The sequence below is a fragment of the Haliotis rubra genome, unplaced genomic scaffold (assembly GCF_003918875.1).
Source record: "Haliotis rubra isolate DU_JTF1 unplaced genomic scaffold, ASM391887v1 Scf358, whole genome shotgun sequence".
Lineage (NCBI taxonomy): Eukaryota > Metazoa > Mollusca > Gastropoda > Lepetellida > Haliotidae > Haliotis > Haliotis rubra.
In genome coordinates, this window is record NW_025767033.1 from 243,689 (window position 1) to 265,660 (window position 21,972).

General features: G+C 40.7%; 3 protein-coding genes across 4 annotated transcripts; 1 reads left to right on the forward strand and 2 right to left on the reverse strand.

Annotated features, from left to right (window-relative positions):
• Positions 1-1,333: 1,333 nt before the first annotated feature.
• LOC124285304 (zinc finger protein 841-like) lies at positions 1,334-11,306 on the reverse strand. Of its 2 annotated transcripts, none has more exons than XM_046721511.1 (9): positions 11,250-11,306; positions 10,201-10,306; positions 9,357-9,497; positions 8,305-8,827; positions 6,229-7,363; positions 5,142-5,201; positions 4,889-4,957; positions 4,263-4,340; positions 1,334-3,161 (listed from the first exon to the last, which is right to left on the reverse strand). In XM_046721511.1, exons 5-9 carry the CDS (start codon positions 6,713-6,715, stop codon positions 2,626-2,628), a joined length of 1,230 nt encoding a protein of 409 aa, XP_046577467.1. In that variant the 5' UTR covers positions 6,716-7,363; positions 8,305-8,827; positions 9,357-9,497; positions 10,201-10,306; positions 11,250-11,306; the 3' UTR covers positions 1,334-2,625. The 2 variants fall into 2 exon arrangements, with proteins under 2 accessions (XP_046577467.1, XP_046577469.1); XM_046721513.1 differs by having other exon boundaries at positions 11,191-11,286.
• On the reverse strand, positions 6,723-8,630 carry LOC124285289 (zinc finger protein 710-like). Its single transcript, XM_046721486.1, has 2 exons — positions 8,342-8,630; positions 6,723-7,363 (listed from the first exon to the last, which is right to left on the reverse strand). The coding sequence occupies exons 1-2, from the start codon at positions 8,628-8,630 to the stop codon at positions 6,723-6,725; spliced, it is 930 nt and encodes a 309-aa protein (XP_046577442.1).
• A 189-nt stretch (positions 11,307-11,495) lies between the features above and the next one.
• LOC124285306 (zinc finger protein 79-like) lies at positions 11,496-19,539 on the forward strand. Its single transcript, XM_046721515.1, has 4 exons — positions 11,496-11,911; positions 13,267-13,434; positions 14,186-14,921; positions 15,589-19,539. Exons 1-4 carry the CDS (start codon positions 11,861-11,863, stop codon positions 16,593-16,595), a joined length of 1,962 nt encoding a protein of 653 aa, XP_046577471.1. The 5' UTR covers positions 11,496-11,860; the 3' UTR covers positions 16,596-19,539.
• The last annotated feature ends 2,433 nt before the right edge of the window (positions 19,540-21,972 follow it).

The following is a 21,972-nucleotide window of genomic DNA, read 5'->3' on the forward strand; positions in this document are numbered from 1 at the left end:
CTTGGAACAGTTATCAGTTAAACTGTGGTATGTCAAGTGTTTGTTGTCAGTTTGTTGTTTATGCCACACTCAGCAATATTCCAGCTGTATGGCAGTGGTCTGTTACAAATCGAGTCTGGACCGGACAATCCAGTGATCAACATCATGTGTTTTGATCTATGCAATTGGGATATGATGGCATGTGGGAACCAAGTCAGCAAGTCTGACTAATCTGTTGTTAAGACCAATTCTAACCCAGATCTTCACAGGTGCTTGTCGATTGAAAGAGGAGAAACATCTGCAGCAGCTCTGCTCATTGCCTTTCAAACTTGATGTGAGTGAGTATGTAGGACAACAGAAACATTGTCAATGTTAGAATCGAACCCGGACCTCCCTGTGAGTGAGTATTGTTTTACGCGCCGCTTTTAGCAATATTCCAGCAATATCACGGCGGGGGACACTAGAAATGGGCTCCACACACTGTACCCATGGGGGGAATCGAACCCGGGTCTTCAACGTGACGAGCGGACGCTTTAACCACTAGGCTACCTCACCGCCCGGACCTCCCTGTGACAAAAGGAGGTTTTAACCACCGCTAGGCTGTCGCACAAGTACGTGTGGTGCAGACACACCATTGGTGAATCAGATTTAACCCACAAGCCAAGGTTTCTGGCACACCTTAGATGCAACTGTTCATGGAGAATTGTGAAGCTATATTTAACTGGTGTTAAAAACACGATGTAAGGACAATGGGAAACAGGCTTGACTCCCCTTTTATGTACATTACAAAGTGGCTCCATCAGACTCTTTTGTGATTTTGTTTTCAAGTGAAATTACAAGACTTCTATGAAAATGTTCTTATTTTCAGTACAGGGGGTTATGACACTTATTGTGAAGTGTTTTGGTTTAAAGAAATGGTCATGTGTAAATCAAGTCTCCAACATAACCAACTGAGTGCAGTGTTCCACACAGTGATATACAGCATCAGTGTTACTACAAAATAGTGATATGTAATACAATGCGTAATAGAAGTATGACTAGGTAAAATGTTCGTACAGACAAGTCAGGATAAGTACACTTGTTTTCCCAATTCTGCATAAGTTCATAAGCTGTTTAACATTTGTTGGATAAGAAGGGACCCATTCATTTATTATTTTACTTTTTACTTTAACACACAAATTCTGCCAACTATTAAATATTCCATTATGGTGATGAAGTTGATGAAACTGACAAATTCAAGAAGCACTGAGATACAATGGAAGCCCATTTCAGGTGTCCTCTGCCATGATATTGCTGGAATACTGCTGAAAGCATAAAACCTTGCTCAAGAAACACAAAAAGAAAAACAACACAATTTCAAAACAACCATGTTATTCATTCAATAACCATACACTGTTGAGCTATATTTATCCAAGCAAGCATCAAGGACTGCCGTAACACCACACAATTTCAACATTTCTGTCAGTACACAAGGCACATATATATCATGATCTCACGAGGGTGTATGGTAAACCTAACAATATGCTGGTATTACTACCATAACAATAATGGCGCTTAAGGAACTGTAGCTCATCGGGATAAGAACTTGAAAGAATCATTAACAATTGGTTTAAAACCTGTTGAATGAAGTCAGGCATCTTTACTGGTTGAAATGACATGCATGCGCAGCTTCAGCTTCATTGGTCGAATGATTTTTCATACAATCATTTATATTTTTCAATCTATGGCAGCCATACTGCATTTCAGATCAAGAAAATATTGATAGAACCCACCTATCTTACCTACCAAGTTTCAGGCCTCTGCCCCTTTAAGGCTTGGAGAAGATATTTAATGTTTCCATTTTGGAATCAAAGATGGCTCTTTGGCAACCATGTTGAAATCCCAATTCTGATGTCTTGAATTAATCTGAAACTCCTTACAGTAACAAAGATCTGCACAAAATTTCATTGATTCCATGAAACAATTTCAGAGTAGCTAACGGACGAAATTGTGATAACAAAAGCTCATGGCCTTTCAGGTCGAGTGAGCTTAAAATAATATCGGCTAAGTGCACCTGACAACAACCATTGCATATTCCATTGTTAGCATAGTAGGATCAAATATTGCACTATATTTACAGCTTCTTGAAATGTCTCACTGGGCAAAAATTTACCTTCATGAATATCTTTTCATATTTCTTGCTTTTGACAGACTGAAGCTTTGAACAAAATGCCTGGGGACATTTGAAGCAATCCAGGCAGGTTTTCCCATCATGCATTATTGCTCCAATATTTATGCATTTCATGTCACCTTTACATTAACCATCCCTTTAAGGTTTAAATTTAAGAAAATCCGGTACGTTTGCTTGGCAATGATACTGAACATATTAAATCAGATTTATGACCGGAGCAAGTTAAAAGCCCAAAATGAAGTGTTTCTCGATCACAAATACTGTCACTTATAAGTATGATACTTATATGTAAGGTAAAACATCCTGATCTCGTTATTCAACTAGAAAGTATTAGGGGAGTACAGGTAAAACAACAGCATTATCATTAATTTTACTTAGAAGTCTGTCAATACTTAAGCGAAAACATCAGAATCATCAGAACTTTCACTACCAAGTATCTCAATACTTAAGATAAAACACATCAAGATCAGACCCAGTCACTTCTTAGCATGTTGAGAATGTTTATGACGTGTAACATGGAATTTTTGAGTGAATTTCTTTCCACATATATCACAGCTGAAAGGCCGTTCTGCCATGTGTAGCACCATGTGTTTGGACATTGACGAATCTGTGCAGAGTTTTCCACACACTTTACACGGATTTCTCTTCTTCCCATCATCCTGCTTCGGAGGAGGGAATGCTGGGATATCCCCATGTTTCTTGTGAACCCGCATGTGTGTGTATAAGCTTGTTTCGGAGATGAGTGCATTGCATACAGAACATGGTTTCCGCGGCTGGCCGCTCTTTGTGAAAGACATGTTGTCATTTTGTGGTCGGTCGTGGTCTCGGATGTGTTTATAGATGCTTGTCGGGTGTAGCATCTTGTTGCAGATAGGACACGCTTTCCGTGGTTTTCCTTGTGCATTGAACACAATATCACCACTGATGTCCTTGTCCAGGGTCGTGTCATTTTTCACAACAGGTGAGCTGTCTTCGATTCTAGGGGTCTCTGGGTGTGCCTTTTCTGAATGATCTGAAAGTTAGTGTGTGGAAATACATGTAATGACGCTAACAGAAAATTTACTGAAAACCAAAATGCAATGAACATTGAGTTTTGTGAGTGAATTGTTTGAGTGAATGAGTGATTGTGTTAGTTTTGTAGGTGACTGAGTGCATAGTATGGGTGAGTTGTATGGATGTGTGAGTGAGTGATTGTGTAAGTTTTGTAGGTGAGTGACTGAGTGCATAGTATGGGTGAGTTGTATGGATGTGTGAGTGAGTGATTGTGTTAGTTTTGTAGGTGAGTGACTGAGTGCATAGTATGGATGAGTTGTATGGATGTGTGAGTGAGTGATTGTGTTAGTCTTGTAGGTGAGTGCATAGTATGGATGAGTTGTATGGATGTGTGAGTGAGTGATTGTGTTAGTTTTGTAGGTGAGTGCATAGTATGGATGAGTTGTATGGATGTGTGAGTGAGTGATTGTGTTAGTTTTGTAGGTGAGAGTGCATAGTATGGATGAGTTGTATGGATGTGTGAGTGAGTGAGTTGGAGTTTTTTTGTAGGTGACTGAGTGCATAGTATGGATGTGTGGATGTGTGAGTAGTGAGTGTGGAGTGTATTTCATGAGTGAGTGAGTTGTTGTGTTAGTTTTGTAGGTGAATGCAGTGTATGGATGTGGGTGAATTGCACAGTATGTGTTGTGGATGTGTGATTGAGTGATTGTGACTGTTGTAGGTGAATGCATAGTATGGATGAGTTGTATGGATGTGTGAGTGAGTGTGGATGTGTTATTTCATGAGAGTGTATGGATGAGTTGTATGGATGTGTGAGTGATTGTGAGTGTGTGGGTGAATTTTGTGAGTGAGTGACTGAGCATGGATGTGTGAGTGAGTGTTGATGTATTTCATGAGTGTTAGACTCTGTGAGTGTGTGGGTGAATTATGTGAACCAAGCAATGGGGTAATTATAACCCACATTATCAGATTACAATGACCTGAGTCTATGGGGCCTGTTTGCACTAGCATGCCAGTAGTTCTACATGTTTGGTACACTGATACAAGGATTGGCCTGGTTGACTGTAACCAGTGTTTATTCCATGAGGCTTGTTATAATATACCTAACTAGTTGACTTACCTGTTGTGTCTCCAGCACTGGTGGAGTTACTCTTGATCATTTTCTGGTACTTCCCAGGAGTACTCTCCCCTCCTGACCCTGAAATATCAGCATGATGGACTCGTGTTATGTGAGTTATACCATGCACACACAGTAATAATCACTGTCATAATCAGGCCCAATCTTGGGTTAGAATCCACACAAGACCAAGGGACATATTCTTTGTGCCCATATACTGCAATTTTCTTTTAGCAAATATCGTCAAAACTTGACAACTCCATCAACAAATCTCTAGCATCTCTATATGCTTATAACTCATGTAAGTCAATATTTCGTATCATTCTTGAAATTACAGTGAAAGTTTCTATGAAACTACATTCTTTTTTTCATAACATTAAGCCCTTTTTAAGTCCTGTGCAATTTTATGTAGTCTACATTGAACAATGTCAAAGTTAACAACTTATTAAGTTGTTATGAACCCTGCAGTTGAAAGTCAAAAGAGCAATGAAGTCTATAAAAGTATATTTGGATGCCAAGGTGTCCTTATCATAAACCAGAGCTGAAGAATCTGTTATCCCCAAAAATGAAATAACATCACGACTACAGACACAAATCTCAGTAGCTGCTGTAGGTGATGGACTCCTTACTTGTGAATCTCTTCAGCAAATGTTGTATATCCCCATCTGCTTCCCCCTCCGTACCTCTGTTCTCTGTGTCTGGAGATGAAGATGAGATGCATAAAAGTGACTGATCACATAATGGTGGAAAGGTCCCAAGTGCAAATTGACTGATATATTGATTGATATACTGCCTTGAGACATATTGACAGATCAAGCTGATTGATACATACTGATCTATATAGCTTGCACTAGAACAGCATAGTATAACATGGAGCATCACCTGTTTGTTCCACAGTCTCATCAGCAGCATCTGTAGCTTGTCTTCCTTCAGATGATGCCTCTGTAAGCAGGATCAGGTTACATAGTTAGCAAAGGCACTCATGCACAGGTCATGAACCTTACCTACTTGCTTTTGAGCTGTGGTGAGGTGAGGTGAGACGAGACGAGGTGAAGTTTGGTGAGGTGATGTGAAGTGATGGGAGGGAACAGGAAGAGAATGAAGGGCAGAGGAGGATTGGTTTGCCAAATGTTTGAGATTCCACTGGCTCTTAAGATACTCTGGGGCCGTGGGGTAGCCTAATGGTTAAAGCGTTGGCTCGTCACGCCGAAGACCCGGGTTCGAATCCCTACATGGGTACAATGTGTGAAGCCCATTTCTGGTGTCCCCCACCGTGATGTTGATGGAATATCTTAAGATACTTTAAACACTAACAGAACTTGTCAAGCTAGCAGACCAGAGCTCATTTACCTCTGTGAAGCAACATGTGCCAGGTACTACCCCAAATAGTGACAACATACAGCAGTACTCCTCAAAATGTCTGAATTTCCTCAGACCCTTGGATTCATATAACACTAACAGAAGTTCCCAGAGTTAGGTTAATTTCTATCCCTGAAGTTCATGCATAGAGTAGAGCTTGTTCAACATCATGGAGTCATAAATATAACTTTGATTAGCTTACTAAGAATAGATAAGTGTGTATGTCACTATTACTCCAAAGTACAACTCAATGCAAGAAAACCCTGGAGCTCATTGCAACAAACTGGAGAGTGAGAAAAACGGTCTCATACTCACACACAATCACATGGTTTATGACCAATATCTCAACTGAGGATTCAGACTGCAACTGCTTCTCATCAACCTACACTGGTTGTACGAAGCAGCTTAAGAAATCACGTAGTCAGGATTGGTGACATGGTTGATTGTAAGTCATCATACCACCATGGCTTGGATTGTTATTCAAAATATCAGTAACAGGATTGCATATTTCTGACTTGACCATTGACAGGCCACCCTCATACAGCCGGAATACTACTGAGAGCAGTGTTAAACAAAAAACAAAAAGTATTTAGTTCTGGCAGTTCCTCACCTTCAAGATGTTTCCTCCGATGACTGATGAGGCTAGCCATGCCCCTCATCTTCTCTCCACACTTCCTGCAGGTAAACACACTCGGCTGTCTCCTATGAGTTGTTGCACGGTGATATTTCAATGCTTTGAATGATTTAAACTGATGACCACATGTCTTACAACTGTGCTGATGGACAATATTATGCTTGATCTTACAGTGTCGTGTGAGGAAACGCTGAAACACAAACCCCTCCCCACACTGCCCACACAGGAAAGGCTTCGTACCAGCATGTTCTCGGAGATGGTTCGTCAAGCCAGCTCTATATTTAAACGTCCGACCACAAACCTCGCACATGTTGCTTGAACTGTTTGTATGGGAAGTTTTATGGAATGTCAGCCCTCGTTCAGACACACATCTAAACCCACACACATCACATTTAAACGGCCTGTCCTCTGCATGAGATTCATAATGAGCTTTCAAATCTGTTTTCAAATCAAACTTGTCCATACAGTACCTACACGAGAATTTCCGTTTTTCTGGATTCTTTTTTTATGATTCCTTTGCTACCAATGGGCACATTACTTGGACTTAAAGGCACCTTTTGCTGTGCAGCCAAATTTTCATGAATTTCTAAATGCTTATCGAGCAATTTTTTATGGGGAAATGTCCGAGGACATAAATGGCACTTCTGTCTGTTCGCAGAGTGTAATGCCATGTGTCGTTTAGCATGGATAAACTGGTTAAACTTCTTATCACACACTACACATGAATATGGCTTTTCCTGCGTGTGTATTTTCATGTGTCGCGTGAGGGAGCTCCTTTGGGCAAATCTTTTGCCACATGTTCCACACTTCTCTGGCTTGAAGCAGTTATGGGTTTCCATGTGAGTCTTGAGCAAGAATGGTTTGGAGAATCCTTTGCCACAGATGTCACATTTACACCTCTCCTGTCTCGATTTGTCATGCTTCAGACAATGCTCCTTGTAGCTCTGAATTTTGCTGTAGGATTTCTCACACAAATTACACTGGTACACCTTATCAGAAATAACAGCAGTCTTGCCTTGCGTTGGTGTTACTGCGATTTTCTCTAATAATTCCTTTTCTTCCTCTTTGGAGATAAAATCCTTTTTTATTTCTGTCAAATATTTCTCAGCATCTGTAAATATGAAAAGTAGCTTTAATTCAAATCTGAAAAATCTAGTTATTACTGTGTAACTATTAGACTTGACAACATAAATCATTTGCAAGATAGAAAATATATAATTTTCATGGAGAGCATGTCCAGATAAGTGAATTCATATCGGATCAAACACCTTCTTTTACGTTTCAAACAGATACATTTGGTTACACTATTTGGATTCTCAGTCCAGCCAAAACATAACACTGAAATTCCAGCCGACTTTGACGAGGATGGAAACTGGAGGTTCGTACTAAATCACAGTCAGTGAACTCCCTTGTCTCGGGTAGATGATGAAAGAACAAAGGCAAAATGGGGTTCACTTTGTGCAAGAGTGTTTGTTTTAGTGTCTGCCAGACTAATGCCGGTTCTGTAGTGCTAGCACACTGAGATATCAACCCGTGACGATCTGTGTTAGAAATGTAAGTGTTGCTTCGCTGCTTTTTGTTATGCTTTAAGGAATATATAAGAAAAGAACCGCTTGGTTCAGAGTCAGTATACTGTGTCAAATGGGGTATGCATGTTAAAACTACAGTGCGATGTCTCAGTGGTTGTTGTTGTTGGTTTGTAGGTAAACGCCGCACTCAGCAATATTCCACCTGTATGGCGGCGGTCTGTAAATAATTGAGTCTGGACCAGACAACCCAGTGATCAATAACATGAGCATCAATCTACGCAATTGGGATACAATGACATGCGTTAACCAAGTCAGCAAGCCAGACCACCCGATCCCGTTAGTCGCTTCTCACGGCAAGTATCGGTTGCTGAAGACCAATTCTAACATATTTTGGTATGACACGGCCAGGGTTTGGACTACTGACCTTCCACTCCCTGGACAGATGCTCTATCCACTAGGCCACCGAGGCAGTCCCTAAGTAACCATAACAAAGGTCTGTGTATGACTGAGAGAACATTTTTACCTGTATTGCTGTCACCAATGGGTGGTTGTTGACTTGCAGTTTCGGGCCAACACAGTGATCTCATTTGCCTCTTGTTGAATCTCGGACAAGTGCAGCATCTGGTCCGTGGTCACCACGATCACCTGTTCCTCATCTACCAACTGCTCGTATACCACCAGGGAACCTGTTTCCCCGGCAACACCAGCAATGGCTTGTAGAGCTTCCAGAGCTGATGATGTTTCAGCCGATGCCGCATCCTGGTTGTCAGACGGTGCATGGTGAGTTGTTCCTGGATAGGGTGGCAGGGCAATTTTTCTCACAGTTGGTTCATTGGTAGTGAGGGTCATGTCACTGCTTATACTGAAAGAGTAGTCTCCCCCTGCCTGAGGCGTAGAGGGAAGGTCATGGACGATGATGTCAACTTGAGTGTCCTCTGTGGCCCCTGGGATATGTACTGGACTTCCTCGGACACAACAGGTCCATCAGTCGGGTCCAGGGGTGGATCTGGTTCAAGAGGTGGATCTGTTGAGAAGTCTTGACAGGCCTGAAACATCATGGCATGAAATTAGTACCGATAGGTACTAGATTTATCTAGAAAATCGTCCAAATCTCCAGCAGGTGTCAGTATTACATACCAAACTGGAACTAAATATTTCCAAGTTCAAGCTATTATCATGATTATAGTCTGATCCTGTGAGTGAGTTAGTGAGTGAGTGAGAGTGAGTTTTGTTTTAAGCCACACTCAGCAATATTCCAGCGGTCCATAAATAATCGATTCTGGACCAGACAATCCAGTGATCACCTTTTGTGGCAAGAAGTTAAAAGCGGTAATTCATTGCTTTTTCAATGAACTGTTCTAAAATTCATGATAGTGTTCCCCTTAGCTACTAGGGAAATGATACAAAATTCAACCTGATGCACTTTGATGACCTAATCACCTCTTTCAACATATTTTTATGCTAGCAAGTATTAGGTTACTAGTACTACAGTTAGAAGAAAATAGTCACAAATCTTACATAACTTGACATTGACAAATACTGTGAGAGTATATATTCCAGGTAATGCCAACTCACTAGTGTCTTTGAGAACAGGTTCCTGTACTCCTCCGTGTTGATTCTGGTCTCTATACAGGAGAGATCTTCCAGGATCTTCTGAGTCACCACGCCACACTGACAGTGTCGAAGTAGTGGCCCACATCTACGGATGAACTTGTCCTGGGACAAACAGGCATTTAATGACAATATCATACATATATAAGTTAAGCATGTACAGTCATTGTAATCATGGTAATCATTAGTTCTTGAGGTGAGGTGAGATGAGATGAGGTGAGGTGAGGTGAAATTGGGTTTTACGTACTGCTTGAGAATATTTCACTCATATGACCATCGTGCAATATGTATGTGTATGTCAGCAACTATCCCAGACTTAAGCTGGTTTTATAGTGCTAGCTCACTGAGATACCATGCCGCAGTGAAGCATGAATACCCCACTCAGACACAGTATACTGACTCCGAGCCGACCAGTCCTTGTTGTACCCATTAATGCCGAGCGCCAGGCAGGGACCAACAAGTACCATTTTTAACGCCTTTTTGAGTATGAGCCGGGGATCGAACCCGCCTTCCGCTCACCGGGCGGACGGTCTAACCACTACACCACGGAGGTGGTCCATTAGTTCTTGAAGGACACATACTTAAACTGTAATGAAACTTTCAAATGGTATGTTATCACTAACTGCTTAATTGAAAATGATGGTGTCACACCAGAAATGGGCTTCATAATGTCAGCTAAGGGGAAATGAACCCAGGTCTTCAATGAGGCAAGCTAATGATTCAAACAGTAGGATAGCCCACTACCTGCTGAATGTACACATATTAGGCTGTGTTATTAGGTAATCAGAAATATTTCAGTGAGGATTACCTTCTCTTGACAATTTCGGATTAGATAGTCATTGATCAGTTGGAGCTCTGACAAGGAATCCATGCTTCAGATGTCATCAATAATACACTTGTTTATTCATTACAAGCTGAAATAGAAAGTTAAACTTAAACATGAATGATATCTGAACTTTGAGGAGAGAAACCCTAAGACCAGTCACGTTATTTGTGGTGAAAGATAGTTTCACAATGCATTCAAGGCTAGTGCACTTATATAACGAAGAGTGTGGAAATCTGCTTGAAGTAGTCAAGACATGCCAGTTTTAGAGTATCAACCCACACAGATACCATGCCACCATTTAACACTAATGCCCCTGCTCAGACATAGTATAACGACTCTGAGCTGACCAATCATGCAAGGCATGATAACAACAAGTACTGGGTTTTAATGTCTTCTGGTCTGATAGTACAGACCACGAAACTTCTCTACTCTGAGCAGACACTCTATCCATTACACTGACTGACACAATAGCAACATCACGGTGGGGACAGTGTCAAGCATTGTAAGAATCCTGGTCTTCGGCTGAGCCACTGAGAATGAGTACATGTATGTTTTGCAGTACAAGTGAAGAAAAAACTGATAACTTTTTGTTATGAAAATCATGTGTAATGTATTTCAAACATGATCATGAAGCAAAATTCATCAGTACAAAGGAGCAACGGACAACTGGATGTGCATGTGGATATTAGAAACATAAAATGATGTAATAATGCTGGAATACAAAAACATCAAAGAAAACTGATACTAAACTGTACCAATACATAGCTGCATTTTCATAAAACAACATAAAAACATTTACAGAAAGTAGCCTCACTGAGAATGTGTGAAGAACAGGTGCAGACACTAAACCTAGACCATGTAGACTGTTGGACCCCATCGCGGCCCAGACTATTAGACTGATATTAGTGTATAATCTTATTGAAAGTGCCAAGTAAAAACAAAATTGAGCGACATATAAACTATAATATTTACTTTTAAACATGTAGTGGTTTATAACCACGCAAAGGTGTTCTATACTTCGTGTACAATACCTGCAACAACCGCATGGACCTTTTATTACAAATGCCAGAAATGTAAGCGGAAGTTATCGTTTGGAGCAGAGCAGGTGCGCGATAAATATTCATCGAAGGAGGTTTTCAGGTCTTGTTAAACTATTAGCTTTGTGAGAAGGATACATGGTGGAGATTTATAATACTTGAAATATCTATATTTTCCCAGATTGTTCATGGACATTTATGATTTTATCCAACAATATATTTGGTGCGTGCCTACTTGGATACTGTCTTCCGGTTATAAAACCTTCATCGTTTGTTAAAAGTTGAATAGAAAAATCATACGTTGTGACATTCACGCTCCTATATTGGATTATGTTTATTTTTTGAAGACACGCGTCTTAGGTTTCTTGTTTGTTTCCTATGTATTCCGCATATGGGCAAGTGGATATGGAAAAGTGTTGTCATGGACGGTTCAGTATGTTGCTATTTCAGACGCCATGCTCTGTCAATTATGGTTACGTGTGTTTAAGAATGGCGATGAAAATATATTTTGAGCACTTTTAAAGAAGCAGTTATACTCATAGTATTGTAAATACAACAGCAGAGAAGCGATGCATCTAACTAATAATTGCTTTACCTGGTGAGAGATGGACCTAGGGGAGAGATACGATCGACTCATTGCAAAATGTGTTGAAAAGGTAAAGTTTTAACATTTTAATTTTATTTTAAGTATTTCTCTTGCAAGCCTGCCATTAAACCAATTGCATTTCCTAACAGTTTTGTGTACCACCGCAATATAGCTGGAATATTGCTTGGTGCAGCGTAAAGCTCGCTTGCTCACTCACTCACTCACGTCAGCATAGTCAAGTTCTTGTTCCTTGAGGAAAGAGTAACTTTATAATAATGGGTAGCCCAGTAAGGCTGAAGGGGTCGTCGGCACAGGTACTACAGATACGTACCCCAGGTACGCTTCTGTATACAGATATGTACCCTAAACAAAGTCAAAATACAGAAATGTACCCGATACCCTAAAAGGCAGACGAGTCCATATTCCGCAATCCAAAACCGAAACTGCATGTAGTTCAACTGATTGCGAGTGGTATTCATATGCATTGCGAATATCCGTTACTGTGTATTCTCATTACTTACATAAAGCAATCAAATGTATCTAATACAACAGCATGACAGTTCCGATCAAGAATATGACACAATGGGAATGGAATCGTCCTAGGGTACGTTTCTGTATTCTCATTATGGCCAGGGTACGTTTCTGTATACAGAAACGTACCTGGGGTACATATCTGTAGTATCCGTGCTACAACGACCCCTTCAGCCCCAGTAAGGGTATAGGTGTTTGCTTGTATGCTAATTACAAAAATGTACATAATACAACTCACCTGGTCTATTTGCATCATATGCAAAGGGGGCGGTGGGGTAGCCTAGTGGTTAAAGCGTTGGCTTATCACACCAAAGACCCGGGTTCGAATCCCCACATGGGTACAATGTGTGAATCCCATTTCTGGTGTTCCCCCGCCGTGATGTTGCTGGAATATTGCTAAAAGCGGCGTAAAACCAAACTCAGTCAGTCAGTCATATGCAAAGGAGAGTGAGTGAGTAAGTATCGTTGTATGCCGCTTTTAACAATATTCCACCAATATCTCAGTAGGGGACACCCGAAATGGGTTTCACACATTGTACCCATGTGGGGAATCGAACCCGGGGTCTTCAGTGTGATCACTACAACAGTCAACAGGGTAACAATCAGGCTACCCCACCGTCCCACATGCTGAAGAAACTAGTTTGGGACACATGCTGCTGAAAATGCCTGTTTACATATAGAGGTAAACAGTTCAAGTCAATGTATTTTAACTTAAGGAGAACATTTATATTGTCAGAATTTCTGAGAGAATATGTTTTATGATAGTATCCCAAGAAAACAAAAAATCATCCATGGTATGCAGTGGTTTGTTTGTAAGTTTCTTAGATATTGTTTATCTTTCATATATTATCACGATTATGATTTATGGATTTGTCTTATTCAATAATATTTCAGGACAAGTATATCCGGCGCCTGGGAAATGTACTGAGAGGCTGTCGTTGTGGTATTGTCACAGAAATGCTGCTTGATGAACTATGTTTGACTGAATCTGACCTGGAGAAAAACGAATACCTGCAGCTTCTGTCTCCTTTTGTACACAGCCAAACACGAGTTAGCCTACAGGTGACTATATCTTCACCTCTTCGGTTTGAGTTTAGTAATGTAATCCCTTTATGTTTTTTAAAAGAAGTTCAGCATTGGTAACTAACTTTTTCTTGTGCACTTAAAAATGGCAATTTTTTACTTTTTTGTTGGGCACTTTGGCAAGGACAATAGGACCAGTAGCAAGTTCTATTGCTGGCAGTTATCAGATGTTGATCCTGGTACTTTTTCAGCATATTATCTAGTAAAAACTATTATAAAATATAAGATTATAACATTCTTTGAGTGGCATTTTAGAATTCGGGAAGTACAATATAGAACAAACTTTATGGATAACAACTTCTTTTTATTCGTGCTTGACAACGTACAAGAATCTGTATCGAAACGTCGCACTCACAAATAAAAAGAAGTTGGTATCCATAAAGTTTGTTCTATATAAGATTATAACATTTCATTTCATATTGTATTAGCTCTTCAATGTCAGCTTGCTAATCCAGTTATCATGTTGTTGTCAAAATTTATTTCTCAGTCTTTTGTTGAAATATTTACAGCCTAAGTTTAATTTTCAGTGAATGAAGTAATATGGCATTTTGACATTCATCTTGTTCTTTCTTCTTCTAAATCACGTTAATGATTTGAAATTTTTACTGACATTTGCTGCAGACTTTTGACTGAATACTGGATTTTTATAATGTTTACTTAGTCCTTAGAAACGAGAGGCATACCTAGTCCATATTTGTCATTTTCACAGTGTAAAATGAATACATTGCAGGGAGATGTGAGTGCCAGCGAGAAGTACCCTATAGTATCTGTACATAACAACTCTCCAGTGAACAATGTTGTACCCTGGGTGCAAGTCACAGCTCTCACTGCATTGTCTGCTGAACTGGCAGCTAAACAAGATGACCGACTTCACCAACAACCAACCGAAGCATATCACAGGAATGATCGAGATGACACACATTTTATCTCAGTATCAGACAACAGGTCATTCCCAACTCAAACTACACATGACGTCACAGAAAACTTTGCTGACAGACCCAACATAGAATCTGAACACAGCTATGCCAATGGATCGGAAATATCAGATCCAGGATCACAGTACGTTCCTCAAGGCATCATCAGTCTTCCAGAGTCCAACCATTTCAACAGAGTCAGTATTAATGGAGTAAACGAGGAGTATCAGCCCCAGCATGTACACGGGGAGGGTGGGGACAGGCCGCATACCACCGTAGAGGAATCGGGGGGAAGGTATGTTACCACGAACAGTCAATACCCTGAGGCCACAGCGATGAGTGATACAGACCACAGTGATCGATTCATCAGCCGGCAGAGTTCAGAAACGGGAAACTTATTGAATAATTTGACTGATTTAGCATATCAAAATTTTGTGGACAATGTCCCATTTTCACCCGTGTCCCCAGCAGAGTCAAGCTCTGAGATCTTCAACCTGCAGCCTCCAGTAATTCCGATACAGGTGACAGACAACAGAGTGCAGCACTTACCAGGTAGGGTTTGTTCTTTGTTTGTGAAACATCTTTACACCACACTCAGCTATATTCCAGCTGTGTGATGCTGTCTGTAAATAATCAAATCTTGGTTGATATCTTTAACAGATTCAGACAATTGAGATACAGCTTAACCATTCAACCAGCCTATCCTACATACTCACTCACCAGCCTGATTGTCACAGACATATTTCTGATATTGATGAGACACACCTATGAAATACATTGACCACTCAGAATCAGCAAACTGATCCCCCCACCGCATCATACCAAAAGACGTTAAAATATGGTACTTGTTGATCCCTGCCTGGCTGCATGGACTGGTCGCCCCAGAGTCTGTATAATGTGTCTGAGGGGGTAAAATATCTCATTGGGCTAGCACTATAAAACCAGCTTAAGTCTGGGCTAGTACAAGCAGCCGCATTACATACACATTATTGACACGCATGCACGCGTGACGTGAAAATCCAATTTCACCTCACCTCACCTCAGTCAGCATCGTGATCGTATCGTAGCGTGACATAGTGTATCGTCCCAGCCCTAGCTGAAAGGAGTGTATGGGTAGTCTAATGGTTCAGATTTGATTCCTCACACCTGGAACATTGCAAAAGGTGGCATAAACCCAACTCACTCACTCATGCTTAAACAAATTTTCTTTCAATTTTAGCTGTACAAAAACCTTCAGAGTCACAAGATCAGGTGGAAGTAAGACCGAAGATTACTTCCCACAAGTCTAAGTATCGATGTGATGTGTGTGGAAAATGCTTTGCTAAGCCATCAAAACTAAATGAACACGTCCGAGTCCACACTGGAGAGAAACCTTTCAGATGTCCCACCTGCCAGAAGTGTTTTGCCCAGTCGGGTACCCTGAAGTACCACATGAGAATCCACTCTGGAGAGAAGCCGTTCACATGCGCAGATTGTGGCAAGACATTCACACAGCCGGGGCAGCTGTCGTCACACGCACTCATCCATCAAGAAAAGTCCCATAAGTGCCAGTTGTGTAAGAAAAGCTTCACAGAAGAACTGTTACTGGAACGCCACATGAAAATCCACAAAAAGGAACGCCCCCATAAATGTGACAAATGTGGAAAGTGTTTTCTCCACTCAGGTAATCTCGTCATTCACAAACCGAAGTGTTGTGGGGCAGATGAAGAACTGAAATGTAAGGAGTGTGGGAAGGTGTTCCAGTCTCGGGACGATCTAGAAGATCACGATGAAGATCATTCGAAAAACAAGCCCCATCAATGTGAAATTTGTTTGAAGAGATACAAACAGGCAATAAGCCTTTGTAAGCACCGGAGTTCCCACGTGGAGCTCAAACAGAAGCTGCATATGTGTGAGCTGTGTGGGCAGTGTTACAGTAAACCCAGCCTACTGAAAATACACTTGAGGATCCACACAGGTGAGAAACCTTTCATGTGTGATTTGTGTGGCAAGTTTCACGGCTCTGCAAACAATCTTCGACGTCACATGCTGTCCCACACAGGGGAACGTAATTTCAAGTGTAAGGATTGTGGGAAGGACTTCTCAACTGCACATAATCTGGAGTACCACTCTCGTGTTCATTCTGGTTTAAAGCCATTTAAATGTGACATTTGTGGAAAGGGTTTTCCCTTTTCCTTCAGTCTAGACCGTCATATGCGGACTCATAAGAACGCTCATCGTACATGATTGGTGACTTACCTCATAGTATTCATACTTGTTGAAACAATTTTGAAACTTTTATACCACTCTGTGTACAATGTTCAGTGATATTTTAAGCTCACCTGATCTGAAAAAGTTATCCTGTGTTGTTTTTGTTTATCACCCACCATCTGCCTGTCAAAAACGTTTACTCTTTCAATATCACTTCTGAATCCATCCTGTGTAGAAAATATCTGATGCTTGAAACATCAATATAGCATTATTTTGGTTGTTCTAAATGAATCATATTGAAATGTGAGCGGAAAGTTTGCAGTGTGTTCTTGAAAGTGCTTTATCATTTGTCATGGCCTTTGGTTATGTTTGTTGTGCATTTAAAGCTTCGACTATATTTTTACATTTTTTTATCTCTGTACTATTTTGATGGTCATGATCATTATGACTGTGTATAACAATCAGCATCCTGATTAATCCATGTTTGTGTTTGAAATATTCCAGGAAAAGTCCAACTACTAACTAGCACTTTAGCTTTGTTTGTATAACCCCTGTAGTACCAAGAGGTTGTGAAAAGTCACTAAGTGGAAAGGGTCGTTAGGCTCACTGACTTGGTAGATGGCGGGGATCATTATCACAATATCAGTCACTGGATTGTCTGGTCCAGACTTGGTTCTCTACATGATGTCATAATGTGATTTGAATTTATCTGAAGCAAATGTAAGCAATATGAAAGGTAAAATCTGATTGTCTGTTTTGAAGGACATAGAAGGGGCGTAACTCTTAATAATAATTTTGGTCACATTACGATCACAATTGTTTAGCAAGGGTGGAAACTAGACTTGAACTGAGGGCAGTTGATTCCCTCACCTCAGGAAATACCAATCCAGGATTAAACATCACAAATGTTTGCTCCATTTTCATTTGTTTTTTAATGATGATTTCCCTCTTGTGCTATTGAAGAAGTGTTTCAGCTACCACACTCTAACTTAGTCTAAGGATGCAGTTTGTAAGAGACAGATTTCAGTGGTCTGATTATCCAACTGTTCACTGTTTATATATATAACTATTGAACTATGTTGAAGATATCCATCTCTAAACGTGACTAGATAACTGAATGTTCCTATATGTCCTGGGGCAGTGGGGTAGCCTAGTGGTTAAGGCGTTCGCTCGTCACGCTGAAGACCCGGGTTCAATTCCCCACATGGGCACAATGTGTAAAGTCCATTTCTGGTGTCCCCCGCCGTGATATTGTTAAAAAAACGGCGTAAAACGTAACTCACTCATAAATGTCCTGCATCAGTTGTCAGCGATCTAACCAAGCTTTTTTGTCTAGTGGCTAAAGCTTAGAAGAGGCACTGTAAGGATATGCCTATCTTTGTATCCATTTATGATAAGGGTCTGTATCCATTTTTAGAAACTGAAGGGGCTCACTGGGAGCCTTGTGTAAGGGGGTAACAATGTTTCTATGCTGAGTTGTGTCCCTTGGTTGTGCCAGATACCTATGATTGTGTGTTCACATCCCTGTTCTCTCGGTTATATTTCAAAGATTGTCAGTATTGTACCAAACCTTGTGGCTTTCCTCTCATGCTGAGCTGAAACAAGGTGATTAAATGGAATACAGTGAAAACAGTGTTAAGTCACCTCCTGATAACTACTCAAACAACTGTTACCTGACCAACTGTTATGGTTACTGCATATACCTCGAGTGATACTGCTACAACGAATTTATCTTGGTGATGTGTTTCAATTACATTATACAAGGGATTTGTTCTCCCTTATAGAAATCCACATGCAGCCTGTTTCCTTTGTAAGCAGCTTTTCTTGGATTTATGTCTCCTGTTCGGAAGGGATGCATAGTTTATTTTGCGATCCCTTGAAGCAATTATATTCTAGCAGTCACTGATATAAAATTACGAGAAACATTTACCTTGATCATTGATTATGATATAAATAACTGTTTTGAACCAGGCTTGATTTGTCTTGCCTAGATTTGTTCATTTATAAGTTGCTATTAGCTGATTTTCCTTGGCCAGACTCAATTTACAAGCTGCCTTTCACTGATTTGTCTTGACCAGACTTCTTATATACAGGCATCTGCATCTGAAATATTGTTGAGTGAGGGGTTAATCAAGAAACTAACGACAAGAGATGTACATTTTCTTTGTGCTTAGGCACAAGTAGCACAAAAATGTCAGTTGTTGTTTTTTAAAACAGAGCAGAGGTTGCATGCTCGTGTCAGAATGAGCATGTGACAGTCATTGTTACCAGACCCATGAAGATCCGGGTTAAATTGGTCTTCAGTAACCAATGCTTGTCATAAGAGGCTACTAACAGGATCGGGTGGTCAGGCTGGGTGGCTCGGTTGACACGTGTTATCTAGCCCAATTGTGTAGATTGATGCTCATGCTGATCACTGGATTGTCTGGTCCAGACTCGATTATTTACAGACCGCCGCCATATAGCTGGAATATTGCTGAGTGCTGCGTTAACAGCAAACCAACATTGTTACCATAGTAATGTCTTAAACAGCTGTTTGACCTTGTACGTGTCCTTGACCTCCCGTCTTGTTAAAGCGTAGCCATCCATTAAGTACCATGGGATCGGGTGTTCAGGCTGGCTGGCTTGGTTGACACATGTCATCGGTTCCCAATTGCGCAGATCGATGCTCATGCTGTTGATCACTGGATTGTTTGGTCCAGACTGGATTATTTACAGACCGCAGCCATATAGCTGGAATATTGCTGAGTGCGGAGTAAAACTAAACTCACTCACTCACCCATTAAGTACGTCATATTCTAGGAGCTGTCTGGTGTGCATTGTTCATTTGTTGGGAGTTTGGAATACTGAGGGCTTCCATTTCACATCCACTGAGCGGGCATCATTAACATGTATTGTTGCATTTGTACTTATACAAATAGAGTAGAGTATTTATACAGTACTGGGTGCAATCATCCTGATTAAAAGTGTGCAATGGAGACTTGGTGTTTTATTTACAATGTGTGAGAGGTATCCATGGGTGAAACAGTGCCTGTGTTGTAGGTGCTGGCAAGAGGACACCAGCCCTGGGAAGTGGTGTCCAGGTCGGATGCCATGAAATATTTATCTGTTACCAACTGGCAACATTTCAGTGATGGTATCGTATCCTCAAATGACCGTTTTACACTAATGTACATCTATGTGTGGCTTAAATAAGAGCAGACGAATAAGCCTTGATCATCAGGCTGATCGACAGTTGCCACGCACATAACCTGCCAGAGTGCACATTTGCGTGAACACTAAATTTTGTCAATGACGCATTGAAAGTTGGTCTAATAATCCTGTACAGGATTCAGTTGCTGTGGAGTTGATGACTGTTTCATAAAGTGCCAGCCCAACGTATTCCCCAGAAACTGTAACGGTCTTTGCGCTGATCCAAGTTCTGAAGGGAGATACTGATTGACGCCACAGGCCCTCTGTCTTTGCAAGGATTAAAGATTTTAAAAAAATATATAAAAAATTGACATGACCCCCGACTCGAAATGCTTCCCAGTACATTATGACAAGGCCTGTCATGATGTATTGTAACGTAAAGCTTTTTGAGTCGGGGGTCATCTCAAAAACAATATTTTTTTTATCTTTAATCCTCACAAAGACACGAGGGCCTGTGATTGACGTCACTGACCATGAGACAGATCACAATGTCAGACGGGCTTGTTTGGACCAGACTTCACGTGTAGACTTATACACGCGATAACTTTTGTATATTGAGTAAAAATATTTAGTTTCTGTTCACATGTGATCCGCGCCCCCTGTTTTCAAAGTGAAAGTGATTTATAATTATTCCTTGTGTTCAAAAGGTCGTGTTGTTGGAGCATGTCACAAAGATCTCGTGTTTGCTGCAGGTTGAGGTGAAATACCTGTGTGCACGAGCATTTGTGTTGGTATGCCTGCCCTCGTGTGTGGGTTGTACTTGTCCGGATTAACAGACCCGTGAAGATCCGGGTTAGAATAGATCTTCAACAACCCATGCTCGTCGTTAAAAGCGATTAACGCGACCGGGTGGTCAGACTCGCCAAGTCGGATGTCATCGTATCCCAATTGCGTAGATCGATGCTCATGCTGTTGATCACTGGATTGTCTGGTCCAGACTCGATTATTTACAGACCGACGTCATATAGCTGGAATATTGCTGAGTGCAACGTTAAACAATAACCCAACCAACCGGATTAATACTCGGTTTATGATGCCAGTCATTGGGGATACCCTGCGGCTGTTAAACAAGAGTACCCGACTCTGACACCCTATACTGAACCCGAATGGCCAGAGCAAGACAGGATAACAAGAGGTACCATCGTTTTCGCTCTCCGGGCAGAAGCTCTCTAGACCAATCCAAGGAGGGGAACACGGTTGCTGGAATGATGTTGCCATGGAAACATTTCACATATCTGTCGCTTGAAAACGACGAAAGAAACTTTCAGATTTGATGTGAAGGACGTTTTCCCACTTTGTCCGACTGATTCATGTTTACATGTTAACAGACGGCACTAGATCACGGCATGGCAATAGCCGTTTATTGGTTGATCTCCACTGTCACGTGACAGTATTTGTATTGCAGCTAATTCATTCTATTTATTAACAATCATACTTTCCATGACATCAAGAGCATCTACTCCACTCGTATCTGCACACATGTACGTGCAAATGCACACACTTATGTTTGTATAAATACGTGAGTAAAAGTATATATATATTGTGGAAAAAGGCGCCCAATGTGCTGTCATGAGTTGCGCCCCTTAAAGGGGACTGCCGCCATATTGCTGAGGGCGGCGTTAAACACCAACCAACCATCACCGCGTCAAAGAAGAATTATTTTGTTTACAAAATATACATGATACTGATATTAATATCAACTGTTACAAAGGCACATACATGTACATGTGATAATTCATATGAGACTCTTAAAAAATGTATTAATGTAAATAATGAACATCTATGAATAATTAATATCCAATCACAATGGTATGACAATTTTGGCAGGAAATATAAATTTTACGTCCTTGTATCTTAATGGCCAGTCATATATCACTTGTTTAAAGCGCGTTCAACAGATCATGTATGTCGTGTTATGCTTTTGAATGCAGGCCGTGAAGTAACGCAACACGTTTGCATTATATTCAGTTCACAATATATTCATTGCTGCCAACTAGTGATCCCTTGTAATCGAACTACATGGCTCTAGGTGACACGTCCACGGACTTTAATAGAGAGGATTAAATACACAACACTGGTTGTTGGTAGAAGCATGTCTGGGAACAACAAAGGGAGGTAATAAATATATACTTGATATTTACACATATGATCACAATCAATTGTCTTTTAAGAAAAGCAAGATCAGTCTAGGGCCTGTGAATACCTCGACTCACTCTCGTCC